The sequence below is a fragment of the Chiroxiphia lanceolata genome, chromosome 1, assembly GCF_009829145.1.
Source record: "Chiroxiphia lanceolata isolate bChiLan1 chromosome 1, bChiLan1.pri, whole genome shotgun sequence".
In the NCBI taxonomy this organism is placed as follows: Eukaryota; Metazoa; Chordata; class Aves; order Passeriformes; family Pipridae; genus Chiroxiphia; species Chiroxiphia lanceolata.
Window position 1 is genome coordinate 151,297,327 of NC_045637.1, and position 27,045 is coordinate 151,324,371.

Here is a 27,045-nt window from a genome sequence, read left to right on the forward strand (position 1 = left end):
CCATCAGCCCACTCCACATGAGAGCAGAAAGTAAACTTTTCTCTGATCTGACAACACAGCAAACAAGGGTGAGACCATGTGGAGAAAAAAGCCAGAGGGATCAGAGGGCACCAGCAGAACTGTGGCAAATTACCCCCTCACATCAGAGCCCTGCTGAGAGGGAGTGTCAGCACTCTGACACTTACCTGTCAGAGTTAGGTTGGGCTCACCCGTGCTCCTTCTGGGGCTTTGGACAGACCTGGCTTGCAGATTAACTCACCAGGTAACCCGAGCCTCTGCTTTGCACCACAGTGAGAAGGAGTGCACAGAGACACCGACATTGCCTCCTGCATCCTCCGGGTCACTTGACCATGCAGAGTACCTGGAGCTATTTCTGGAGCTGGGCTGATGTCCAAGATCCTTTATTCCCTTTCTCTCTCCACTAATATAGATGGCACTGGCAATGCTTTCCAGAGAGATTCCCTGGGCTTTTCACATAAAGAAGTGTTTGAGGAATCAGGTCATGGCATAAAACACAGTCCAGAGAGTGAACATGCTGGAGTAAAGCACCAGGTTTGTGGACCTGTGGGAGCTTTAATGCTGGTATCTGTTGTCTTTCTAGTGTTTGGATTATGTGTCAGTGTGAGCAGCCACATGATATCAGAGATTCCAGGAGCTGAACAGCCAGAGTTTTTGAGTCAGGGGCTCTGAAGAACATTTCTTACTTCACTCAAGGTTTTTAAATTATTCAACTGAATGAATCATTTGCTCTCAAACAATTGAATAATTTTTCTTATTGGGAGTCCAGCAGTGTTCTGTCTTTCTGTCCTGACTGAAAATTAACATTGACTTATCCAAGATGACAAATAAATTGAGTCAGACACGAAGCTGAACTCTCACAACAGATCTGCAAAGGAACAGCAAGAAAATGCAACCCAGCAGAAGATTCAGTAAATTGGCCTGCAGATACATCTTCAGGTGGTCACAATTCAGTTATTTAACTTCAGTTTCTCCTTCTTCAGCCCATGTTGAAAGAAATGTGTGCCTTCTGCCTGAAGCCCATCTACTCCATGGAGCGGGTTGTCATTGACGGGGTCTGTGTGCACCGCTCGTGTTTCTGCTGCCAGGTCTGCGGGAGGAAGCTGAGGTGAGTGGTAGGACCCAGGTGCATTTATTTTTAAGGGGTGCCCAAGCAGTTTCCATCACATTTGTCCAAGGGTAATTCCAGTAGGACACGATTTAGGAAATGAGAAAGGGCAGGCAGTTTCCCTGATACAATCTGCCTCTCCATCACTAGTCTGAAGACTGCTTATCTAAAGATTGTAGACACCCGTGGATCAGGAATCTGCACGGTTGGTGGGGCAAGGGTGAGCTGAAACTTCAATAAATATTTACAGTTTGGGAATACCGATATAGAATTTAACTGGAGGAGTCATTTGGGTGCCTCATATTCTTAAAGTCATAGAAATATTAAGGTTGGAAAAGACCTATAAGACCATTGAGTCCAATCATTAACTTAACACTGCCAGGTCCACCACTTAACCATGTCCCTAAGCACCACATCGAGTCAAGTAGGCTGGAAAGTACCTCTGGAAGTCTCCACCCAACCTTCTGCAGGTCCAAGGAAGCCAGGTAGCACAGGAACACATCCAGGAAAGGTGTGCATGGCTCCAAGGATGGAGGTTACACAGTCTTTCAGCTGGGGCCCCTCTTTGAAGAATTGACCACCAGTGAAAATGGTTTTTTCTTGTATCTCATCACCATTTCCCATGTTCCAACTTGTTCCCACTGCCTCTCCTCCTGTCACTGTCCACCTCCAAGAGCACTCCAGCTCTGTCTTCTGTAGAACTTCCCATCAAATAAACACAGAAAGTAGTTTCTCCCTCTTAATCCTTTGTGGTAAGTCCTGGCTAACCCAGCTCTGTGTCATCTCCTTGGGTGACACACGTTCCTGTCACAACCTGCCTCAGAAGGTGAGGGTAACCCTGGTTCTTGTTAATAGATCCCTTGGGGCAGATGAGAGCAAAACGACACTGAATGATTGCTGTTTGTAAATATAGATACGTGGGGTTTATTTCAGAACAGTTTGGTTTCAAAGAAAAACAGCTGTGTAGCCGTTTTGGTTGCTGTTATCTATAGTAATACAGCAATATAAAAGCGTAAAAATAACACTTAAGAAAATGTATGAGGAAAGAGAAAGAAAGGATGAAGCTGGAAAGATATACAGTCGCCACCCACTGGATCCAGTGATGAGACTTGGTAGTTGCAGCTTCGATGCCTGTTGGTTGAAATGGTGGTCTTGATCCATCAGGGGTGGGGGAAGCCCACAAAACTCAAAGATATCACGAGTTTTATACACTCAGGCTCAGGTGGGAACACCTTGTACTCCCCTGGGGCAGTGAGTTTTACAATGGATGATTCAATACTGGATCACAGGACATGTCATGAGCCTTTGACACCTTCTATGTTACAGCTGCCTAATATGTCAGCATCAATCATGGCCCATTATGGTCCATAGTCTGACATGAATAGTTCAGGTTAGGTGTGAGTGTCACATTTTCCACAGCTGCAGTCATCATGTAAGGGAGGACATAGGCACGATAAGAAGGATTTGCCTCTTAATCAGCCTTTTCCCTTATCTGGAAATCCAGTTCCTAGCTTCAGGTGGGCATGCCCTTCTGCATCTGGGATAGTTGGACAATGGCAGCCCCTCATCTCATCTCATCTCATCTCATCTCATCTCATCTCATCTCATCTCATCTCATCTCATCTCATCTCATCTCATCTCATCTCAATCTCAATCTCAAGGCCTTTTCAAATTAGGAGGCATATTCAGGAGGGGTGGGCTGCTGGATGAGCAGCTGTTTCTTTGCAGTTTGCTACTGTGGACAGAAGGGATCTTAACAATGTTTAAGCCACTAACCATGTCAGTCTCTCACAGTTCCAGGTCCCTGACCACCTCACTGGCCCTTTGCTGGGTTCCTTGCAGCGTATCAATGGCTTTCTTGCGCTGAGAAACCCAAAAATGGACAAAGTGCCCCACATGGGGTCCTACAAGTGCCAAAAGTAGAGGAATGGTCATTTCTTTTGACCAGTTGGCAGGCTCTTGCTAGTGCAGCCCAGGATATAGTTGACTTCTCTGTCGCAAGGGCACACTGCTGGCTTGGTTTGGGCTTGCCAGTCACTGAGACAACCCTTTAGTCTGAGGCTGCTTGACATCCTATTGACCCCTGAGCTCTACAGACACTTTCTCCCATCATGCTGTTGTTGTACCATGGGAGCCCTTGTGCAGTTTTATCCATAAAGTCCACGCTGTGCATAGAGGGGGAGAGATGAAGTGCTGGTATGAAGCCTGGCCTGTAAATGAGAAAGGGATTGCACATAACCTGGGCTACAGCTCCCAGAGGTATCTCAAGGAAATGTTTAATTTTTCACATGTTTTGGTTTTTGAAAGAAAAATCAAACACATGCTCAGGAAGCCAGCACCACTTTTGAAAGGTTTCATTCTTCAACCCTCCCCTCCCTTCCCCACTGAAAAGTAATTTTGCTGAAAACCCGTCCATCAGTGCTGCAGCTTCCCTCCCACACAGCCACTAACAACCATGCCAATGTGTGTTTTCCAGCTTGCAAAACTATGCTGCCCTCCATGGGGTGTTTTACTGCCAAGTCCACTACAAGCAGATGGCTGGAGCAGGAAGCAGAAGTGAGACAGAAAGGCTGGAGCACCGAGCAGGAGGACCACAGCCCCAGGACTGGTGTAACAGGGCCAAAAACAGTGAAACAGGAGAGAAACCCTCATCCTTCAATGCACAGCGTGATCTGCAGCTGGCTGAGCGCAGGCAAGAGCTGAACAGCAGGTCTGTCCTCTTAGGGAACAAGCTCAGAACAGTCTGGCCACCTTCAGAAACAGCTTTGTTGGCTGTGGATGGAAAAGGCGGAAACGGAGCGTGTTCCTGGAAAAAGCCTGTACTGAGCCTCCAAACCTACCAGGCTGTGGGCAGCAGGGCAGGCAGGATGGTGCTCAGGGGGCAGAAGGGAAATCCAGCAGCAGAGGCAGCAGTGGAGAAGGGAAGATTCTTACCTGGCATCACCTGTACCAAGGAAAGAGAGCAAGTGTGTTCTTGGCCCAAGAACGGAGGACAGAGAGGCAGTGAAAAGATTGGGGATGGGGATGTGCCTGAAGGGAAGAGAGGGGGAAAGGTGTCCCAGAGAGTGGCTGCAATCCAGCAGGGCCAAGCCCAGCCGAAGAGGGGACCTGTCTCTACCTCCTTCCCTCCAGTCCTGGAGCCTGTGAAGCCCCTGCCTCGTGGCTCCCTTGTCCCCCACACCACACCTCAAAGCACTAAACCCACCAAGTGGGTGGGCCTGGGGGGCACAGGGGGCTGCACCCTCCCTGCTGCAGAGGTCCCAGTGAAGGAAAACAAGGTCCATGGGTCTCCGAGCACACCCAATGAAGGAGACACAGCACCTGCCATGACAAATAACAAGCCTAAACTGACCACAACCACCCCGGATCCTGCAGGAGACAAGCATCATCTTGGAGAGGGAATGAACAGCACACAGCCCATCCCTGTACCAGGAGAGCCTGAAATCAGAGACTCTACAAATATGGAACTAAAATGTGAAGCTGAGGGTACTGACACCCCTGAAAGTGAAGCTGAAGAAGCCCCTTCCCCCTCTGTTATATCAAGGACTTCTTATGTATCTTCTGGTTCCCTGGAGCTGGGAGGGCTGAGTGTATTACCTGAGATCACTGGAACGTTGAATGACAAATCAAAGGCAAACACTAAGGAGTTCCCTGTGAAACAGATGCCAGTAACTTCGGGGGAAAGTAGGCAGCCATCCAGCACAAGTGATTTGCCTGGAATTGAGAGCAAAGGGGCAGAATTTGAGAAGACAAAAGAAGAGAAAGAGGTAAGTATGTCAGAGTGTTTGGAAGAGCCTGGTGCTGAGCACACGACTCAGGAAAACAAAGCAGAAAAGAGCAGAGATTCTTCACCTGGTTTGCCAAAGAAGACAGATGATCATGGTGTGTCCTGTCTACAAGAAAGAGAACCTCGGGACACAAGTGACCCACTGAAAACTAACACTCATGAGGATATTTTGAGGCATGACATTAAATCACCTGGCAAGGATTTTCCCAGATCAACAGACACACCTCTGAAAGGAACTTGTGCCACTTGCCCCTCACATGATGGGGTCATCAACTCCAAGTCAGAAGATTCCAGGGAAGTTCTTAGTGAAAACATCTTGCACATTTCTGAGCAACCAGCCAAGACATCAGAATATTCCAAACCAAATATATCCTTGGACAAATCCGGAGGCCACCCAGTGGGTGAGGAAAAAGCGGATCTGAAACTCCCAGAGGAAAGAACTGTGCCTGTGTCACAGACTGGTACCCAGAGCAAGGAGACCAGAAGCAGTCAAGCCTGCAGAGAAACACCAGGTAAAGGTTTCAAGTTCGGGAAAAACCCCTTCATTACCCTTTTTGGCTCTGAAGAAAAAGGCAGTGCTCCCCAGAAAGAAACAACAACCCAAAGGATACCCACAAAGTCCCAGTCAGCCCTTGTCACTCTGTTTGGTTACTCCTCAGAGAAGAAGCAGAGTCCACCAGAAAAACCTGCAAGATCCTCAGAAAAAACAAATATTGATGACGGGCCAGAAAATCCCCAGAGCCTCCTCAGCTCCTCCAGCCAAGCAAAACAAAAGGCCTCCAGGAATGATCAGCTGCCACAGCCAGGAAAGTTGGAGGTCTTCCCTAAACACATCCAGGAGAGCTCTGGAGGTTTCTCAGACTCTGCTGAGGGCAAGGAGACGGACATCCTATTGTTAGCTCCTGGTACAAGCATGTCACATGATGATAAACACGAGAAAACTGAACTTGACATTCATGACCAACTGTCTTTAAATAGTCAGGTTTGGCAGCAATGGGACAGCTGTTGGCCCCCTCTCATAACAGCACAGGAAGATCAGAAACAAGCTGCAGAAACCTCAGAAGGTAGAACAAACCCTCTACATCCTCCTCCAGAGCTTGTTCCTGCTGCTGACCACAGCAAAAATCTCACCAGGGTAGGAAGTCATCATGGTGCTCATCCACTAGAAGCCCAGAACCTGTTGGGTTTGGATGTCCAGGACACAGTGACAGAAGATGGGATACTTTTTTCACCAGGCAATTCAGAAAAGTTATCCAAGAAGGCTGAGCTGCAGTTTGGCAACACGGGTTTTCTGGAGGACAATAACTTGTTCTTTTCTGGAGGACAAGATTTTTCCAGCATAGCAAGTAAAACCCTAAATTCAGACTTTCAAAACTCAGAGGCAGAAAATCCACCTTCCTTTGATCCAAATACTTCAGAATTATTCCAGGAAATCCCAGCAGAAACAAATGCCCCACTGGAGCTGTGGGACACCTCCAGTCTCTCACTTCTTGATGGTCAGGATGAGATTAATATTAGAGACCTGGAAGGGATTCAGAGCTGTGCAATGCTGCAGCAGCTGGATCCACAGTGCCAGGCTCCAAAGGCAGCAGAAGAAATGTTTGGACTGGGTCTCAGTGCTGAAGACTCAAGAAACAAGCATCTCTCTACGCAGGAAGACAATTTTCCCTTAACATGCATGTTCAGCAGCCATGTTTCTGAAACCTTTAATCAGGATGTCTTTGATCCAGTCCAGGAGGCTCCTGAAAAAATGAACAGGAGCAGAAAAACACCAGGAGTTGAAGATGATTATGCAAGTCTCTCTTCTGAGGACTTGGATGAGTTAAATGATGACCTTTCAGAGAAGGAGTTCTTTATATAGTTGACAAAAAAAAAAGGTTAAAAGCACCCAGCCCTGCAGCACAAGTTAGCTGATACGGGACCAAAAGAAATTAATGAAATCAGTTTAGAAATGCCCCACTCCTCTGGCACAAGACAAATTCAGTTGTGCACAGACTGATTTATTAATGCCTTAAGGAGCTAAATTTAAGTTCTCTGTCCTGGCCAGAGTGAGTCAGTGGTCAGTTCTCAAAAAAGAACATTGCAAGAACTGGGTTCAGTGTGAGGAACCTCCAAGTAGAGACCAACCAGCACCCCCTGTTCTCTGCAGCCAGGGGGCTTCTGCAGAGGGGATCTGCTGCTGCCAAGGTCCCTCAAAGGATTTCTGCATGGAGGAGGGAAGACAGAGAACCAAAAAGGTCCAGCCAGCTCACAGCCATGAACAACAAGCCAATAAGAACTAGAAACTCGAACGAGAAGAGAAAATGTCTCAGGAAGGAACTGAATCCTTGGCCACAAGTGTACAAGTAAAATGCAATAGGGAAAGGCAAAGCTGAGCAGGGCAAGGTGAAAGTTTAGGTTTAGGTGTCTGCAGTATTAACATTTCAAGGTAAAGCAGATGCTTAAGCCCACATCAGAGTCAATGGAGTATTAGCAAGTAGAGTCTGGGGAGTGATTCAGCCCACCCTAAACCAGAAAACTGCACTTAAAGGGATCAGCCCTCTGGACTCTGTGAACTGTGTCAATCCATCTCCACTCACCACAGTGTGGCCTTAGGGGTCTGTTTCACACATAGGCAACTACACTGAGACATCCAGAGATGAATCCAACCCAAAACATCATACACCATTTCACCGTGTGACTCGCCTACACTTAATTATGATGATATCTCACCCCCCTACACTGCATTTTTCCTTTTGTAAACTGCAAAGTTGCTCCACACAAGAGGTCACCACCATCAACCTCATTGTACAGTGACGTGCAAAGATAAGTGAAATGACCTTGCCAAGATCAGAGGGGCAGAGGAGGACAAGGAACCCAGGTGTCTTGAAGCCTTGGGGTGCGGTGACATTGCTACATCTGCTCTTCCTGTGTGATTGCACTGTGATTCCCCCTGACTGCCCTTTGCACAAATATTACATAACATAAATATTAGAGGAGTCAGCAATTATACTAATCATAAATATTAGAGGAGTTAACAATTATACTAATCATAAATAAGCTCATGAGAAACCTCAGAGGGTCAAAGAGAGAACACATGATCATAGGCATAGGGACTGCACGTGTCTTAGGTCATAAGATCATAGGGACTGCACGTGTTTTAATCAGCTCTCTGTAAAAAAAAAGGTGTTAAAATAATTAATTTTTAAAATAAAGATAATTAAAAAAAACCCAACCTTTCCTGCCTCACCAGTGCCAGAATAACCTTGTCTCTCTCAGGTCTGCTGGAGGAATAAAGCTGCTCAATGAGTGCGTCTGCTGCAAAGCAGTGTCAGTGCTCTGAGCAGGGACACAGTCAACACAGTTGACTGTGTTCAGAAGAGCCTGACTGGTGATGTTGGGAAGAACAGCCTTAAGGAGTCACATCTGCATTAGCACATGAGGCTGCATTCAGATCCGGATCAACCTCAAGGAGTTTTTATAGGCAAGATCTGACCTCTTTGTTACAGGAGATGCTGGTGGCTGAGGAATAGGAGGGGACACCATGACCCACACATAACAGGGTAAGCTTGGAAACTTCAGCTTGTTGCACACTGATGGAGAAGACACCTGCTCCCTGTTGAGGAGGACAGGGTCAAAATGCATCTGCCAGAGCAGATCTCCCTGGCTAAGTCATCCCATGAAAAGGTCAGAGGGCAAAAGGAATTTCTGGAGGTTGTGTAGCTCAAACTCCAATTCAAAGGGTGTCTCTGAAAAATAACAAGCCCCCTCACTCAAGGGTGTGGATCCAGAGCCCAGTGTGGTGTGTGCAGATGATACACAAACACCACTGCTGTGAATTTACACAACTCTATAAGTAGCATTTACTCTTCCCTTCCTTCACTAATAGCACTAACCAGTATGATCTCACACTCCCTCTCCTGGTGAGAGATCATGCTTTAAAATCCAGTATTCTACCCCTCTTCCCACTTCCATAAGCACAACAATGCCATTCCCAGGCATGAAACATCAATCTAGGCTTGTGTGACCCCTCAGTAACTTTGCTGGAGGCTCATACATGCTGTCTGCATTGAGAAGGAAGGACAAAGAATTTGAGAGGAGACTTGAAGTGAGCAGGTCAGTGACCTGTCCTTATTGCTCTGGTGAAAGCAGTCAGGAGAGCTTTCCAAAGTAAACACCAAATTTCATACACTGAGTGCAATCCAGCTATCCAGTTTGCAGGAATAAAGATACAAACCACTCAGGGAGTTTGCCTAGGAAGCGACTTAGATGTGCAGCAGAAATCAGGTCAATCTGCTTTTCAAGTGACATCGGAACCTCAGGCAAAACCAAGCTGGTGTGGTTTCCCAGATCCTGTGTGCTCTGTGTGTCTGTGTGTGTAATGTGCTGTTTTCCCTAAGGGTACTCTCTGACCCAAACCTATTTGAGGATTCTCCCCAAGACGTTGCAGTTTAGGTCTAGTTTTATGACTAACCCGGATTTCTACATGGGGCAAATTAAAACAGACAGCTTGGGACACAGCTGTCAAGGCCAAGTCTACTTGACTACCAGCCATATTTCCTGGTCCAGAGGAAAAGTGGTTTTCTGCTTCCCTTTCCTATAGTCTCCAGGATGGGTTATATAACCATGAATGGGAGCAGCAAATTCACTCCTTTTGTTTCACCCCACTCAGGAAAACTACCCCTCATTTGTAGGGTCACAACTTCATGTCTCAGACAAAAACCTTGCCCTGCAGCACAGTTGCTTTCGGGAGGCCTTGTGAGAAATTCCAGGCTGGAAAAAGACAAGCTGTTGCTGTGCTGTCTCCAAGAGTGGCAATGCTCTTTGTTCTGCTCCTGAGCAAAGAACAGGAGGAAATGGCTGGTGACAAAGTACGCCCTGGAGGACAGCACCATATCATCATAATGATGAACATGCTGGTACAGGTGCTTGTTTTATCACACTGGATTAGGGGTTTAGTGCTGACATAGCTTAAACATTAATATTTGCCTATTTAAGCCAGATGCACTAGCACAGCCTGGCCAGAGAGGTAATCACCATGGCTGATTTCGGAGATGTCATAAGTGCTCTGGGGGAGTTTGGGCTATACCAGCAACTGCTGATACTGTTGCTCTCCCTCCCGCTCCTTCTTAATCCTTTCCAAATGGTTGGCCAAGTGTTCATGGTTCTGGATGTGCCCCACCACTGTGACACCAGCTGGATCCGCGCCGTCGGCCCCAACCTGACGCAGGAAGAGCAGCTGAACCTCACCCTGCCCCGGGATGCGGACGGGGAGTACGAGCAGTGCTCCATGTACTCCCCGGTGGACTGGGACCTGGACTCCATCGTGGCACACGGCCTGAACGCCACGCAGAAGTGCAGCAGTGGCTGGGTGTACCCCTCAGCAGAGCCACCATCCCTGCTGACCGAGGTCTGTAATCCCCTTTCTGATGAGACAGGGACATGGAAGGGAAGGGATGTGTTTGTCCTGTCCTGTGGTTTGGTCAGCCAATGCCAGCTGTGGTGCAGCCAGGCTGAGATTTACCAGGCACTGGAGGATTTTGCCTCCATCACTTAGATCACAGCTGAAATCCTTGGGAGGTTTTTGCAGGAAGACCATGATGTAGATGCCCAGGGAGGGCACAGGCAGTGACAATGGGGGTGTGAGTCCATGACATGCTCTGCCCACCATTTCTTCCCTTTCCCAGACCCTTGAACATATGATCTTGCCAGGAGGGACCTTTTGAGTGTCCCTGCCACAGTTTCCCCTATTCTTCAGCCCGGCTCTACTCACATCACCTTCTCTGTGAAAGACATTTACCTTCCAAGGACTTGTCATTGATATTTTTGGGGCCTCTGGAATCTTTCAGGGCTGCAACAAGACATTCCATGGGCTATGCAATTGAGCAAAGGCTTTGTCTGTCAGCATTCCCAACTTCTCCGTTCTGCTTTATCCCCCACCTTCTAGCTGACAAGGGGGTGATCAAAGGGTGGACTCAATGATCTTGGAGGTCTTTTCCAATCTAGATGATTCTGTGATTCTCCCTCTCTGGAATTCTGTTTCTCTCTCACCTTGCCTCATTCCTCCCTCCTTTCCTCCCTCTCTCCCTCCTTTTTTCCCTCCCAGCTCCAGCACTTTCTCTCAAGTACCTTCCTCTGAGCTGCAACCAGAGGAGAGAGTCCAGCCTCTGGCATTTGCAAGTGCTCCTTGGTGTCCCTGGAGCACCACATCCATTTCACAGCCAGCTTCTCTGTAGGATTCTCAGCAGCTGCTGCATCCCCTCCCATTCCTATGCTGGTCCTCCTTTACCAGAGAAAACACAGCTCTCCTTCTCTCCTCCTCCTTCCACCCCATCCTGCCTTTGCAGCCAGAGAAGTGGAGCTGCTACAACTCTTATCCCAAGGTCACCCTTTAAGGGTGCCTCCTGCTTGCAGGGAGCCTTCTGCTTGCCAAGCAGGAGGCTCCCTCAGGAATGCCTGGGCAGATCCCAGCACTCAGGAGATGTGCACCAAGATGAAGAGACACGCTGAGCACCCTGTGTGTCTGTCCCACCTCTGATTTGTGCCCTGTGTGCACACCACAGAGGGCTCATGTCCCTGTGAGGGGGTTCTCTGCTCCCAGAGGCCGGAGTGAGAGCTGGGGCAGCTCCTGGATCCACCATGGACCAGACAGGATGCCCACCCTCAGAAAGCAGCTGGGGTCTGTCAAAAACAAACAGCATCTCTGTTTCCCTCCTCCAGTTTGACCTGGTGTGTGAAAGGACGATCCTGAACGACATCTCCCAGTCCATCTACATGGCTGGGCTTCTCATAGGAGCCATGTTCTTTGGGGTGCTAAGTGACAGGTGAGGAAACACGGTCACCTGTCGCTGAGTATCTGTCGAAAGGCCTTGGTCCTGTGGGGGAAGAAAGACACACAACACACACACTAGGATGACGAGACACACTAGGATGAAGAGCCAGAGAGATGTCTGCCTGCTCAACGCAGCAGGCAGCTTTTTTTATTCAGTTCTCCCACCTCTATTTTCCCATACACAACACAAACATATTCTTACAACAACATCCAGGAATGCGGCACCTGCACTCAGCCACACAGCTCAAGGCTGTGTCCATGGGAACTATCTAATTAGCTCTACTGCTCTCACGGGAAACGGCCCAACACTCTGCAACACTCCAAATCCTTCAAACTTCAGTTGTGGGGCTGTTACTTCACCCCACAGTCACCTTCCCAGAGTCATTGCCCAGCACTCAGGGACAGCCCAGCTGAGAGTGCAGACTGTGCTTGCACTAGTCATGAACTACTCCCTCCACAGATTCAAACCCCTTGCCTGAGCAAGGGTATCTGGGGCCACCTGACACGTCTGTAGATGTCTGATGGTTGAAAAGAGAGAGGGGTAGATACAGCCTTGTGGGGAGGTCCTTCAGGACTCACAAGTCCAGCCCCAGCTGGTGTCTCAGCCTTTGAGCGACAGCTCAAAAGTAAAGATGCTGCTTTTTGTGCATGTTATTTCTTGGGCTGTATAGAGGAACTTTGTTCACAGGGATGTAAAATCTCCTCTGGTTTTCAAATCACTTGGTATTCCACCTGGGATCTTCCCTAACCCCACGGAGTTTCTCCAGATACCAACTGTGTCTTCTCTCTTCTCCCACAGGATCGGCCGCCGACCAGTCATTCTGATCTGCATGCTCCTCCAGGGCATGTTTGGTCTAGGAACTGCCTTTGTGCCCCATTTCTATGTCTACATGGCCATCAGGTTTGTCGTGGGGGCTGCAGTGTCAGGAATTATGATTACTGTCGTGGCCCTGGGTGAGTAGGATGCCCTTACCCCGAAGCAGCAGTTGTGGCCTCACAAGATACAATAAGAAAAAAGAGCTGGACATGTTCTGGAAAGGGTGACCCCGAACTTTTGTTCTTCTTTCCAGGTACAGAGTGGGTTGGAGTCTCCTTCCGGCCACAGTCAGTGCTTATTGCTCAGGCTGCTTATCCCATCGGAATGATGATGGTGGCTGGATTGAGCTATGGAATCCGCAACTGGAGGCTGCTGGAGATTGTAGGATCCGCTCCTATGTTTCTCCTTTTCTTCTACATCTGGTAAGCAGGAGCTGGGCAGAGCTTCTGTAAGACACAACAGCGGTGTGAGGGGTGGAAGTGAGGAGGCAGCAGCAGCTCAGCACCAGGATGGGTTTTTCCCATCCGTGCAGATGCTGGAGGAGCTTCTGCAGAGCTCAGCGCATCTCCCTGCGGCACTGGACTGCTGAGACCAGCAGCTGCTTTGCTTCAGGTCATCAAATGTGGCCTTTGGAGCCTAAATGTAGGGCATTTAGACCCATCCCTCCCATGGGATGCTCACTGCTTGCGGGACGTGGTGACAGAGAAAAGGGCTGTGGGGGAACTCTGCGGGTCAGAGCAGCATGTGCTGAGCTCCCCTCCTCGGCAGGGTGCTCCCAGAGTCAGCTCGGTGGCTGGTGACAAAAGGCAGGATAGAGGAAGCCAAGAAGCTCCTGCAGAAGGCGGCGGCCACCAACAAGCGCAGCCTCCCGGAAGGACTCCTGGAGCAGGTACCTGTCCGGGCACAGGGAACCGCGGCTTGTCTGCAGAGACTTCCCTCTGCTCTTGGGCTTGCACGGCCCCTGGAGCTGAGCTCAGCCCAGCAGCATCTTTCCATGGCCCCCGGGGATGAGTTGGGGATGCACCGGGAGTGACTCCAGTTCCAGCTGCAATGGACACAGACAAGGTCAGGGAAGAGGCACAACTTCTGCTGAGGCTCAGCCTGGAGCTTTCTGGGGTCCCCTTTGGGCTACGGAAGGGACTGAAATGCTTCCCTGGCTTTTCTCCTGTGAGGGTTGCAGGAGTGTGGGTCGTGAGCATGTGGACTCTGTTTAGTCTGTGGGTTTCCATGCATAAATGCCAGAAGGGGAGTTACTTCCTTGTCCACCCCAAAGCTCCTACACTGGGGAAATGTTTATCCCACAGAATGTCTTGGTCACCAACCCCTTGCTGGGCACCCAGAGCACAGAGGCAGGAGCTCCTCGTGGGCTTGCCCTTCCTCCCAGAGCAGTGGAGGTCACCAGCCTGTCCCCCTGAGGCTTTCCATTGACTGCAGATGGGAAAGCAGCTGGCCATGGGTTACCTTTGCCTGCTTTGACTCTTTGACTTTCTTTGTTTTGAAGTTGAAGCCTGAGAAACAAACCAAGTCTGGAAGTCTTCTCGATCTCTTTCGGAAGAAGCACCTCCGGAAGGTGACTTTAATCATGTCATGTACCTGGTAAGACATTCCCTGCTCCCCTCTTTCTATACTTCAAGGTGAAGAAAAGAAGGGATTGATAGTTGACAAGTACTGTAAATTCACTTCATGTGATTTTGGTGGTCATAAATACATGTATTTTTTTATCTGCTGTCATTCTGTTTCCCCATACTGGACCGAATTTGCCATGCCTGGCCATGGGGAGAAGATGATTATTCATTATACTTTTTGTGGGTTTTGTTAGAAAGGCTTGAGTAATTCCAGATTTTGGTGATCCCTATGCCTCGGAGTAGTTTTATGCCTACCTAGAAGTTTTGGGTTCAGTCTAGAAGTTGCTGACCATATGGGGATCCATTCTGCTTTATCTCATGTAACTACGTCCCACAGAACTGTCACAGGTGGTGACAAGAAGCAAAACAGAGGTTGTTGAGAGTTTAAATAAGTTGTGTGTGGTATAACCATCCTAATTTTTGATGTTAAGTCCACATAAAACCATCTGGTGACATGTTCTATTCCACTTTACTTGAATTTCAGGTTTGCAGACAGCTTTGTCTACTATGGACTGAGCCTTAACGTGACAGGTTTTGGTCTGGACATCTACATGACACAGCTGGCCTTTGGGGCCGTGGAGTTTCCAGGTCGAGTTTGCCTCATTTTCCTGCTGGAGTGGTTTGGGAGGAAGAAAGTGCAGGCCATATTCCTGATGCTGTCTGGCCTGATGTGTCTCATCCTCACTGGCATTCCTGAAGGTGAATAACCTCTTCCCAACCCATGAGCAGAGCTGGACAGATCCCTATCCTTGTTTAGACCCATCCTCCCAGCCCAGCTGGCCACAGCTCTCTCCCAGGGGCTGAGCTGCCTTGAGTGCCACAGGCCAGGGCACTGCATTCCCAATATGCTGGTTCCCCTCAGCTTCAGTTTCTTCTTCTTCAGGGCTGTGCCTGATCTTTCCAAAGCTCCTGGCCCTTGGCAGGCAATGTCCATCAGCCATCACCTCCAGCACCTCCTGGCAGAAAGGTGTAGCAGAAGAGGTGTTTTAAAATCCACTGCTTTCCCCTTCTTTTAGATGAACAGAAAAAAACAAATGCCCACCCTCCACATCTGTTTGTGCCACATTGCTGCAGTCCACACCCTCACCCCTGCTGCTGGGAGTAAGGTTGGGAAGGAAAGAGAGGGGCTGCATGATGCTTTCAAGCTCAGGGATGTGGTATTTCCAACTCAGCACTCCCCCAAACACCTGAGGTGGCTCAGTAGCTCACATCAGTTGCAGATTTAGGGAATGCCCAAGAACTCAGGAGTAATCTGTATTTTCTTTGCCAGCTTTCCAGAGGATATTTTCCAGGTAATGGTATGCTAGAGACAATTTCCAAAGGGTTGGGTTTTGTCCTCAACTTGCCAAGATTTGCTTGGTAAGTCCATTAGAAAGGAGTGTCCCAAAAAAACATACTGGAGAGAGTTTTGAGGTCACAGTGGTGGTGTCTCCTCCTCCCCTCAGACCAGCCCGTGGCCATCACTGTCCTAGCCATCATCGGCAAGTTCACAGCCACGACCGCTTTCGCCGCCTCCTACGTCTACACCGCTGAGCTCTTCCCCACGGTCGTCAGGTGAGGTCTCCCAAAACATCTGAGCTTCCCTCTGCCATGGCTGGTGGTTGGGGATGGGACAAGAGCCCAGCTGTCCCCACAGCCGCCCTCAGTCCCAGGGGATGCTGATCCCTGCCCACATCTCCCACTGCCCCTCGCTCCCACAGGCAGAGCGGCATGGGGCTGTGCTCCACCATGGCGAGGGTGGCCGGGATCCTGGCCCCGCTGATCATCCCCCTGGACCAGTATCACCGGGCCATCCCCATGGCCGTCTTCGGGAGCATCCCCCTGCTTGTGTCACTGTCCTGCATCATGCTGCCTGAGACTCGTGGCGTCAGCCTGCCAGATGACACAGGGAAGGGCAAAACCCCAGCTGAGGTGGGTACAAGGAGCTCAGAATTTAAGGAAAAAAAACATCCAAAGGTGCAAATTTAAGGTAAAGGAAAAAATACCAGAAACCAGGATGAAAATCGTATTGACTCTTCCTCTTTCTTTCTTCTCTTCAGAAAGAGAAGACTGGAGAGGTTCTAAGAGAGTTTTCTAAGAGCGACACCAGAGAGGATGAAGCAGACTTGGAGAAGAACAACTGAAGGTGCTCAGAAATCAAGCCATGATTGGACAGGCACACACTAATGGTCTAGTCAGATTCAGTCTTTCTTGAAGCAGGCCAGGGAGGCACTGCTGCCTGGAAACTGGTCTTTCAGATGATGAACACAATATCCGTGGTCAGAGGGAGAGGAGATCTGTGTCACCCTGTGTTTGGGAAACACGCGCTTCAGACTGTTCCTCAAGCCCAGTTCTGCCATGCCTGGCTGCGCAGAGAGTCCTCCCGACGTGTTTTCCCGGTCCTTCGCAAACTGGTACCCGTGGAACCATCCCTGTCGTGTTTTACAGCAATAAAGAATCGCCAGCAGAGTGGTTGTACTGGGCAAGCGGGCGCCGGGCTGTGTCCCTCCTGCACTAACGGCCTGGGCCGGCACCTCCTCGCTGGCCGAGCCCCCACGTTTGATCAGGATGTCACTGAAACCCCGTCACACACGTATTTAGCTTTTCTTTCTATGTGGTGTTGAAGTTGAGTTTCTACATGAATAATATAAATTATGCTCTGAGTTTGATAAGAGACACTTGTAATGCAATATGTGAATAATAAATGGCGTTGACTCTTTTTTTTTTTGTTTCACAGTTGGCCTTTGTAACTGCTCTTGGCTCTGGAGTGTTTTCTACACAGAAATCGTTAAGTCTGTAATTTAGCACGCAGATGGAAATGTGTTTTGTTTCCATCAGCCACAAACAATGCAGAAGCAGAGTGTTAAAGCAGAATGACTGAGTCCAATAAGGACTTTTTTCTTTTTTCAAAGTCTTCTGACTAACAACCTGTATTTATTTTCTCTACTAGCAGCTGTGGAAGCTTTCTGAATTGTGTGGATTACACTGCAATTCGATGTCAATTAAAATGTGTGGGCATCTGGGCAGCTTTCCTTATCATGGTTAGCCTTTAATAGTGAGCTTGGTTGGCTGATGACAGCTGAGTCGTGACTTTTTAGTGTCATCTATGGCCATGAAAAGAAAGAGAATAGTGAGCTCCTCTCCTGTACTAACTTGTTTTCAAGCAGAGAACATATTTGGAGTCTTTCATGAAGTCATCTCCTCAAACAACATCACTACTCTTGGTTGAAGAAGGAGTCTTGTCACACGGGTTTGATGCATCCTTTCGTTTCTATCACTTTGTGCTGTAGTAAGTGGTGTTTTGAAGGCCAGGGTGTCCCAAGTACAGGCCAGATGTGCCCGAAGGTGATTTTCATTTTGTGTCTTGGTTTTGGTGCACAAAATCACCCCAGAGTCACATGTAACCTGGTCAGAGCTGGAGATGGGGCGTTTCCAAGACCTGAGCTTTGGCACTGAAGAGCAACAGAGCTGGGAAGGGTCCGGAGCACAGATCTGATGAGGAGCAGCTGAGGGAGCTGGGGGGGCTCAGCCTGGAGAAAAGGAGGCTGAGAGGGCACCTTATTGCTCCCTACAACTACCTGAAAGGAGGATGTAGCAAGGAAAGGGTCAATCACTTCTCCCAAGTAACAGGACAAGAGGAAGTGGTCTCAAGTTGTGTCAAGGGAGGTTTAGATTGGATATTAGGAAAAAAGTTTTCTTCAAAAGGGTTGTCAAGCACTGGAATGGGCTGTCCAGGGCAATGGTGGAGTCAAAAACCCTAGAGGTATCTAAAAGACATGTAGATGTGTCACTTAGGGATGTGGTTTAGCGGTGGACCTGTCAGTGCTGGGTTGATGGCTGGTCTCAATGGCCTTAAGAGTCTTTTCCAACATAAGTGAACTTATGATTCTACGACTCCTTGCCCAGACTCAGAAGAGCAGCTCAAATGCTCATCTCCTCACCTCCTCAGTCATTCCCTGCTGGGTCCCTTTCTGCAAACTTTGCTCTGCTCATAGACCTGCGGTTTTCCGGCATAGGATCAGGTGAAAGGAGAGGGAAATGTCCTCTAGATAAAAGGGAATATCAAGGATCCTGATACCTCTGCCCCACAGCCAGGAGTCAGGGTTGCCTCACAGCTGGTTGGTGTCACTGACACCAAGGGTGTCTCGATTATCTCTGTTCTTTGTGGGGCTCCCCTGGCAACAGGAGCTGCTCCTCCCCACAGCTCCCATCAGGGAACAGGGCCAGGCCAGGCTCTGCTGCCCCTCCATGCCTGAGATACCTCTGGATCTGCCTGACCAGCTTCCTCAGCAGTGGGGAGGCTCTGATGCATGAATTTGGGTCTCCTCCAAAGGCGAAATGGAGGTCAAGAGGTTGTGACCTGAAATACAGAGAGGCCTAAGTGAGGGCGTAAGAGCAGGAGCAGGGCCTCGCTCCCATGTCTGATATAGGAGGGCCTTAAGAAGGCTTGGACATTAATTGATATGTCTTGGCAAACCCTTCATGGAGTCTCTGGCATGTGCTCAGCACTGGGACCTTCAGCACCATCCCACAGCCCTCCAGTCATGGCTTGGTTGGACGGGGCTTTGACAACTGGATAGTCTTTAAGGTCCTCACCAACCCAAACCACTCTGGGATTCTATGAAATAGATCTTCAGCCTACTAGAGGCACGAATGATATGGAAGCAGAAGTACATCAGCTCTGCTTGGATGCCTTTATTTATGAAATGAGCTAAAACAAAGAATCTCAGAGCACAATTCCCAAAAGAAGTTGTGGTTCCCTCAGTAACTGTACATTTGGCTCCAAGCTCTTCCCCCAGCCTTTACATTCAATGCCTTGTTTTCCATAAAAGCCTGAAGGAGGCAGCCCACAGCCTTTTCCAAGGAAAGAGTGCCCTTGGGCAAAGGACTGAGCTTCTCTATTCTCAGGGCACTGCAGAGGAGCACCACAGCACATCCTCTGAAAAGCAGTCCCAGGGAGAAGAGGGCACCACAGCCAGTCCCTCCTGGCAGGACATTGTCACATGGCACCAGTTTTATACAAAACTTTGTCTTCATCAAACTGCTTATCCATGAGGTACTTTGGTCCATGGAAAACACACGGGCATGACAACAGAGAGAAAAAATATTTTCTGGTTTAAAAGCTTCTTGACACTACCAGAAAATAGCCTTTGAGCTGTACAGGCAAAGATGGAGCACCACCATGTGCAACTTCCACGCTTGATCTGTACCAAACCAATGGGAAAAGAAAGTTATCTTGAGGGACAGAAGATAAGAGAAAGGGAAGCACAGGAAAAACAACTGTTTTTTCTTCACAGTTATAAGGCAAAAGTGGTCCTAAATCATTTAAAGACAGAAATGGATCCACCAAGAAGGAATAGACAAAACCAGAGTAGAAAAACCTGATATTTCCCAGAAAGATTTGCACTTTCTTCTAAGAGCCCAACTGCCACAACATCTCAGTTTCCTGAAATGGACAAATTAATTTGGTCCTACACTGCAGCCCAACAGCACCATTTCCCATGCCCAAAGCATCACGACAGGTATCAATTCAAAGCCACCATCACTAAGGTGAGAATTCCTCTGCCTGTCAGATGTCCTTGTTGCCTGCTTGCTGTTTCTTCCATCACACCATTTTTTTTTTCCTCAGCTGAATATCTCAAATTTTAAAAAATAAAAAGGAGTGTTTTTATGAGAGAGAGGGATAACCTTGCTAGACAGTCAAGATAAATCACTCCTTTTTGCAAGAGTGAGAATGTTCTCAGTGCTGCATCTGCTCTTCTCCTGTTAGTGAGCACAGTTCTCTCCTGCAACTCTATTCAATTCAGGTGTCTCACTGGACAGAGTTTACAGTCTCACCTTCCTGGAGACAAGACAGGAAAAATTAAGAGAAAAAAGGTCCCCATTCTGGTTTTTGATTTCTTTCTTTTTTTCCCTTAAATGAAAAGCACCCGATTTTCGCCAGCAGGAGCACTGTTGGACACCAGTGACAGGATGCAGTGCCTGAGGACAAGCTATAGAGGGAGATACAGGAAGGCAAAAAGGACAAGGAAAGCCAAGAACTGGCAGTGATGGCCTGAGTGGTAGTGCTGTCCTGTGGTACAGACCCTGCCTGCCCTCAGTGCCCACACAGCACCGGGCTGCCTTCAGCTACAGACCCCTGCAGACCCAGCTAGAAGTAAGTGGTCTTCGTGCACTCATTGACTTGGACACCATCCTTTCCTTTCACCTGTCCATTCTCAGAGGTGCTGGTGCCATTTTCACAGACCTAATGAAAGGAAAAAGGGTGTAAAATGGTATAAAAGCTAAGAAAAGTGTACTGTGAGCTGATGGCAGTCGTCCCTGAGACAAGCAGCCTTCAGCAACCTGGATCCTAATCCCGCCTTGATCTCTGGGTGCCTGTGGGCACCCTTCTCCCAGCAAGGCAACAAATTGCATTGGAGTGCAATTCCACCTGATCCCATGGGAAATGGGGGTGGGAGTTATGAGAGGGTGAAATCCAGAGGACATGGCTACGAGGCACCAGCCCTTCCCTGAGGAGGGCAGAGAGAGACAAGTGGAGCACCAGCCATTCTATCCCGCGGGTAGGACTGAAGGGATGACAACCATGGGCAGGGTTATGGGGTCTCTTCCCCTCCCTCCACAGTGGGAAAGTCCCACTGCCTGCCCTCCCACCCCTGTAGCCCCTCTGAGAACCTCCCAGGCCGTGCAATGTGCTGGTACCCCGTGTCCCCGCCCGAGAGGCAGCACCAGGTACCCACCTCAGCCCGGGTTTGGCCATCCTCCGTGTCATCCTGCAGCTCCATGCCGCGGGTCTCAGGCAGCAGGACACAGAGTAGCCCCCCCAGCACGGGGGCACTCCCAAAGATGGCCATGGGGATGGCCTCATGGTACTGCCCCAGGAGCCGGACCAGCGGGGCCAGGATCCCGGCCGCCCGCGCTGACATCGAGCACAGCCCCACGCCGGTCTGCCTGGGGAGCGAGGGGCAGCGGGGGGTCCAGGCAGGGACCAGCCACCCCAGGCCACTGTGGGACTGGGCGTGGCCATGAGGATGACCTGAGCCATCAGTACCACCAGCCATGGCAGAGGGAAGCCCTGGTGTGTGGGGAGACCTCACCTGACGACCGTGGGGAAGAGCTCTGCCGTGTAGACATAGGAGGTGGAGAAGGAGGCTGAGGCAGCAAACTTGCCAATGGTGGCCAGGATGGTGGTTGCCAGGGGCTGGTCTGAGGGAAGGAGGAGAGACCAGTGCTATGGGACGAAGGAGGTCTCAGCACCACTCACAGATGGCCACTGGGGATGTACGATGACAACTGTGTCACCTGCAGGGACCATCGCCTCTGGCAGTGCCTGAGCATGGACTGAGCAGCTCTGGCCTAGTGGCACCTTCAGCACACTCTGCATCCATCATCTCACCTCCCCAGGTATTAATTTTCCCAGAGGAGAGCTCTGCTGGCAGGTGGCCTACTGGGCTCAGCTCTACCCTCTGCTTTAATGATTGGCAAGTGCAAGTTTGCTGGTTGGAATGGTCCCTAGGGAATTAACCAAGGCCCACATGGCTGTGGCACCAGGGACAGCTCAGACCCTGAGGAATGTAATCCAGTCTGGTTGGGAGGACAGGACCTGCACCAGCAAGGGAAGGGCTGGGCTCTGTGGCTCCCTGTCCCAGAGAGTGTCCTCTCAGCACAGAATGAGGCCATTCACCTTCAGGAATGCCAGTGATGATCAGACACACCAGGCCACTCAGCAGCAGGAGAACAGTCTGGGTCTTCCTCCTCCCGAACCACTGCAGAGTGAAGATACAACCAACACGGGCTGGGATTTCCACTGCTCCAAAGGCAACCTGGGTCAGGTAGATGTCCAGGCCAAAATTTGTCACGTTCAAACTCAGCCCGTAGTAGACAAAGCTGTTCACAAACCTGAAATTAAGGCAGAGTGGTTCTGAGCACATCTATTAGCCATGAGGAAATGCAATATTGATCTCCAGTGACATTTTGACCAAGCCACAGCAGTTCCAAGGGGATGTAAAACCAGAGAAATACCATGAGACTGCCAAGAGTGGAAATGCTATAACCTATCCCACAAACCACAGAGCATCTTAAATAGCCAGAAACAGAGAAAATCATCAATAACACTCTAAAACCACAAGATGAATGACTATCAATCCCTTCTTTTCTTCACCTTGAAGTATGGAAAGAGGGGAGCAGGGAATGTCTTACCAGGCACACGACATGATTAAAGTCACCTTCCGGAGGTGCTTCTTCCGAAAGAGATCGAGAAGACTTCCAGACTTGGTTTGTTTCTCAGGCTTCAACTTCAAAACAAAGAAAGTCAAAGAGTCAAAGCAGGCAAAGGTAACCCATGGCCAGCTGCTTTCCCATCTGCAGTCAATGGAAAGCCTCAGGGGGACAGGCTGGTGACCTCCACTGCTCTGGGAGGAAGGGCAAGCCCACGAGGGGCTCCTGCCTCTGTGCTCTGGGTGCCCAGCAAGGGGTTGGTGACCAAGACATTCTGTGGGATAAACATTTCCCCAGTGTAGGAGCTTTGGGGTGGACAAGGAAGTAACTCCCCTTCTGGCATTTATGCATGGAAACCCACAGACTAAACAGAGTCCACATGCTCACGACCCACACTCCTGCAACCCTCACAGGAGAAAAGCCAGGGAAGCATTTCAGTCCCTTCCATAGCCCAAAGGGGACCCCAGAAAGCTCCAGGCTGAGCCTCAGCAGAAGCTGTGCCTCTTCCCTGACCTTGTCTGTGTCCATTGCAGCTGGAGCTGGAGTCACTCCCGGTGCATCCCCAACTCATCCCCGGGGGGCATGGAAAGATGCTGCTGGGCTGAGCTCAGCTCCAGGGGCCGTGCAAGCCCAAGAGCAGAGGGAAGTCTCTGCAGACAAGCCGCGGTTCCCTGTGCCCGGACAGGTACCTGCTCCAGGAGTCCTTCCGGGAGGCTGCGCTTGTTGGTGGCCGCCGCCTTCTGCAGGAGCTTCTTGGCTTCCTCTATCCTGCCTTTTGTCACCAGCCACCGAGCTGACTCTGGGAGCACCCTGCCGAGGAGGGGAGCTCAGCACATGCTGCTCTGACCCGCAGAGTTCCCCCACAGCCCTTTTCTCTGTCACCACGTCCCGCAAGCAGTGAGCATCCCATGGGAGGGATGGGTCTAAATGCCCTACATTTAGGCTCCAAAGGCCACATTTGATGACCTGAAGCAAAGCAGCTGCTGGTCTCAGCAGTCCAGTGCCGCAGGGAGATGCGCTGAGCTCTGCAGAAGCTCCTCCAGCATCTGCACGGATGGGAAAAACCCATCCTGGTGCTGAGCTGCTGCTGCCTCCTCACTTCCACCCCTCACACCGCTGTTGTGTCTGCAGGAGCTCTGTCCACACCCCACTTACCCAATGTAGAAGAAAACGACCAATATAGGAGCAGATCCTGCAATCTCCAGCAGCCTCCAGTTGCGAATCCCATAACTCAAACCTGCCAAAATCATCTGTCCAATGGCGAAACAGCAGTGAGAGGTAAGCACTGCCTTAGGCCGGGAGGAGACACCAATCCATTCTGTGGCTGCAAAGAAGATCAAAGGCTCAGAGTCAACAATGTAATGATTTCCCCTGTAAAAAACAGAGTATTTCCCCTGGAGAAGAGCCCCCCTGGAGGTGAGGGTTAGAGATCAGCAGCTGGAGCTCTGGTATCAGTCACACATGCAAGTCACCAGTGATGGGATGCATCACCTCTCCATATTGTCAGTGTCCTTGTCCTCTGCAGAAGGATGTTAAGCTCAACCATGTCACCTCTTTCATCTTAGAGTCCACAGAATCCCTGACTGGGGCAGAGCTGGAACCCAAACTGATCATGTCCCAGAGACACTGGGCTCTCTCTTTGCACTGGCCTCCTGAGCTGGGACACTGTCCCTTTTCCCTCCTCTGAGACTGGCAGGGGAGAGATGCTCCCTGTGGCTCTCACTCAGGGTTGAGGAGATGCCAAAGTGCCAAAGAAACAGTACAGAGCACAACCTGTCCTTGCTGCAGTGTTTTTCTAGTCATACATGATGATTTTAATTTCTTCATAGACATTTCCTGTTGCACCTTGACAGGCCACATCTGTTTGCCTCAGGGCAATGGCATCCCACTCACCTAAGGACAGTGTTGTCATGGTGATCCCTGACACCGAAGCCCCCACGACACACCTGAAGGCCATGTACACATAAAAATGGGGCACAAAGGCAATTCCCAGACCAAACAAGCCCTGGAGGATGACGGAGATCAGAATGACTGGCCGGCGGCCGATCCTGCAGAGAAGGGAGACACAGTTGGTATCCGGAGAGACCCCGTGGAGATGGGGAGGAGCCCAGCAGGTTACGCAAGTGATTTTATCACCCTGGAGGGTGATAAGGCTCAGACTACACTCTGGGCTGACAAGTGAAGGACCCTGTGCACACATGCTGTGTCTCCCTCCCTTCCCCTCCCCATGTGGCCATGTCCTCATGGGACCCGAGGACTTTGGTCAAGGTCCCTATGAGTGAGGAGCACTGACAAAATGCACAGTGTGCAGCATCCTGAGAGGCTCAGACCAGCACTCTGGCTTTGCACAGACCTGGGGTGGGTGGTTGTGTCTCCTCACCTGTCACTCAGCGGCCCAAAGATCATGGATCCCAGGAACATCCCGGCCATGTAGATGGCCTGGCCAATGTCATTCAGGTCCTTCCTGTCACACACCAGGTCAAACTGGAGAAAGGACAAACAGAGAGGTGCTTCTGGATCCCTCCCTCCCAGAATATGAATCTCCACAGTATGCAAAGGGCACACAAGTCAGAGGTGGGACAAGTCCCTGGGGTACTCAGTGGTGCCCCTCTCCTGAGCACTGGGACATAGAGGAGTCCCCCCCACCTCATCCAGGCACCCCCAGGGGAACCTCCCGGTTGGCAAATTTTGCTTCAGGTGGGACTGGGGACAGAAGTCCCAGCAGTTTGATTCCTCCCAGGCCACCTGCCCTCCCAGAGGAGAAAGGATGAGTGCAATACTGATTCCTGGGACAAGCAGTTCTGCAACTTCCAGTGACCAGAGGGCATCTCTGGAAAGAGTGACACAGAGAGGATCATAGAATCATGGAATGGTTTGGGTTGGAAGGGACCTTAAGGATCATCTAATTCCACCCCTGTGCCATGGGCAGGGACACCTTCTACTAAACTAGGTTGCTCAGAGCCCCATCCAACCTGGCCTTGAGCACTTCTAGGGATGGGCCATTCACAGCTTCCCTGTGCAACCCGTGCCAGTGCCTTGCCACACTCACAGGAAAGAATTTCTTCCTACTATCTAATTTAAATCTACCCTCCTTCATCTTAATTTAGCTTCTTCCTCAGCTACCAGCTTCTATGCTGGGGGTTGGACTAGATGATTTTTAAAGGTTCCTTCCAAGCCAAACCATTTTATGATTTGAAGTTAGATACCCCCTGTATGCAGAGGGGTAGGGAAACCCAGAAGGTCCCACTAGGAGCGATTAATCTCTCCACTGGCTCTGACACTGTATGACAGCCTCTTTTCTCTACAGCTTCTCCAGGACCACACCTGAGGCTGGGTGGTGGAGCCAATTTCCCCAAAAAACACCTGATGTAAACCTCAGCCCAGCCCAGCTGCACCATGGTCAGGCATCAGCTTCTGGGGAAACTGCAGGACAGGGCGACTGTTTGGGTGTCCTATCCCTTCCACATCCCCATCTCCTCAGAAAGGCGATTACAGACCTCGGTCAGCAGGGATGGTGGCTCTGCTGAGGGGTACACCCAGCCACTGCTGCACTTCTGCGTGGCGTTCAGGCCGTGTGCCACGATGGAGTCCAGGTCCCAGTCCACCGGGGAGTACATGGAGCACTGCTCGTACTCCCCGTCCGCATCCCGGGGCAGGGTGAGGTTCAGCTGCTCTTCCTGCGTCAGGTTGGGGCCGACGGCGCGGATCCAGCTGGTGTCACAGTGGTGGGGAACATCCACAACCATAAAAAGCTGGCAGAACTGGTGGAAAGCCATGCTGAGGCAGGGGATCAGGGTGAGCAGCACCAGCCATTTCTGAAACGGCCCAAAATCGCCGATTGCTTTCAAAATTTCCCCGACGCCTGACATTGGTAACCGTGTCTGGAGCAGGACAGTGCTGGGACAGACTTCCCAGAGGGCTGGAATTAATGTTTAAACCTAAAGATAAGCTCTGCACTCATAGGCTGTCACAACAAGTACACCATGTAATATATTAATCATCCCTGTGCCACCCACAAACATCCAGGGCTGGCTGGAGCAGAAAGACCCCATTTCAGGGAACTTGGGCCACCCCCTCTGCCAAGTGGCATTGACAGGGGAACAGACTCTTCTCCACACTGACTGCAAAGGTTGCATTTGCTGAACCATTCAGAAAAGTGAGGACCAGAGGGACCAAAAGCCCAGAGGAATAAAGGGAGTGATGATAATGCATGGGCAGAGTCACAGACGAAGAAGGGCAGTTAGTTCACTGTGGTCCCAGGTGATGGGAGTTGCCATTTCCTTCATCTTTTGCAGCTTCCCTGTGCAACCACAACAAAGTCAGGCACGGAAAGTCTACCCTTCCCACCAGTTCTGGGCCACCTCACAGAACAGTCATGGTTATATGCAGGAAGACTTGAAGAAGGAGTACAGGGATTGGAGAAATTTGACACAGGGCAACGCTGCCTGAGGCAGGTTTGGCAAATCTCAGCTCATATGCCTTGAACTCATAACTGAGAACACGAGTGCAGTGCTGTTGAGGTCATTCCCTGACGTAGGAACAGCATTTGCCTGGGGTTCCTTTGAGATGTCCGTAAGGCAAAGCCTCCAGAGGTATCCAAAAGCAATTTGGATGCTTCTTCTCCTGCCCACAAATCCACAGAAAGACCATTGTATAAACAAGATGGAAATCAGACCATGGCTG

The 27,045-nt window shown here is 50.1% G+C and overlaps 2 protein-coding genes across 4 annotated transcripts; one reads left to right on the plus strand and one right to left on the minus strand.

The window, feature by feature from the left end:
- The first annotated feature begins 1,018 nt into the window (after positions 1-1,018).
- LOC116789551 (solute carrier family 22 member 13-like) lies at positions 1,019-16,964 on the plus strand. 2 transcript variants are annotated; one of them, XM_032694746.1, is made up of 11 exons: positions 1,019-1,126; positions 10,049-10,302; positions 11,613-11,716; positions 12,524-12,678; positions 12,795-12,963; positions 13,310-13,430; positions 14,043-14,137; positions 14,651-14,865; positions 15,612-15,720; positions 15,867-16,077; positions 16,206-16,964. In XM_032694746.1, the coding sequence occupies exons 2-11, from the start codon at positions 10,054-10,056 to the stop codon at positions 16,287-16,289; spliced, it is 1,512 nt and encodes a 503-aa protein (XP_032550637.1). In that variant the 5' UTR covers positions 1,019-1,126; positions 10,049-10,053; the 3' UTR covers positions 16,290-16,964. The 2 variants fall into 2 exon arrangements, with proteins under 2 accessions (XP_032550637.1, XP_032549798.1); XM_032693907.1 differs by lacking the exon at positions 1,019-1,126 and having other exon boundaries at positions 8,300-10,302.
- Positions 16,965-18,823: 1,859 nt separating this feature from the next.
- On the minus strand, positions 18,824-26,274 carry LOC116788569 (solute carrier family 22 member 13-like). 2 transcript variants are annotated; one of them, XM_032692695.1, is made up of 10 exons: positions 25,860-26,274; positions 24,743-24,846; positions 24,256-24,410; positions 23,518-23,686; positions 23,052-23,172; positions 22,345-22,439; positions 21,830-22,044; positions 21,243-21,351; positions 20,886-21,092; positions 18,824-20,392 (listed from the first exon to the last, which is right to left on the minus strand). In XM_032692695.1, the coding sequence occupies exons 1-10, from the start codon at positions 26,229-26,231 to the stop codon at positions 20,350-20,352; spliced, it is 1,590 nt and encodes a 529-aa protein (XP_032548586.1). In that variant the 5' UTR covers positions 26,232-26,274; the 3' UTR covers positions 18,824-20,349. The 2 variants fall into 2 exon arrangements, with proteins under 2 accessions (XP_032548586.1, XP_032547807.1); XM_032691916.1 differs by having other exon boundaries at positions 20,886-21,096.
- Positions 26,275-27,045: the final 771 nt, after the last annotated feature.

What these genes read in the sequence shown, in the direction of transcription:
- LOC116789551 (XM_032693907.1), top strand. Translation starts at nt 9,931, where the DNA reads ATGGCTGATTTCGGAGATGTCATAAGTGCTCTGGGGGAGTTTGGGCTA. An exon ending in TTTGGGGTGCTAAGTGACAG is followed by an intron (nt 11,717 to 12,523) that starts GTGAGGAAACAC and finishes CTTCTCCCACAG; the next exon opens with GATCGGCCGCCGACCAGTCA. An exon ending in AGGGCAAAACCCCAGCTGAG is followed by an intron (nt 16,078 to 16,205) that starts GTGGGTACAAGG and finishes TCTTCTCTTCAG; the next exon opens with AAAGAGAAGACTGGAGAGGT.
- LOC116788569 (XM_032691916.1), bottom strand. Translation starts at nt 26,231, where the DNA reads ATGTCAGGCGTCGGGGAAATTTTGAAAGCAATCGGCGATTTTGGGCCG. An exon ending in CATCACTGGCATTCCTGAAG is followed by an intron (nt 21,352 to 21,829) that starts GTGAATGGCCTC and finishes TCCTTCCCTCAG; the next exon opens with ACCAGCCCCTGGCAACCACC. An exon ending in CTCTTCCCCACGGTCGTCAG is followed by an intron (nt 21,097 to 21,242) that starts GTGAGGTCTCCC and finishes CTCGCTCCCCAG; the next exon opens with GCAGACCGGCGTGGGGCTGT.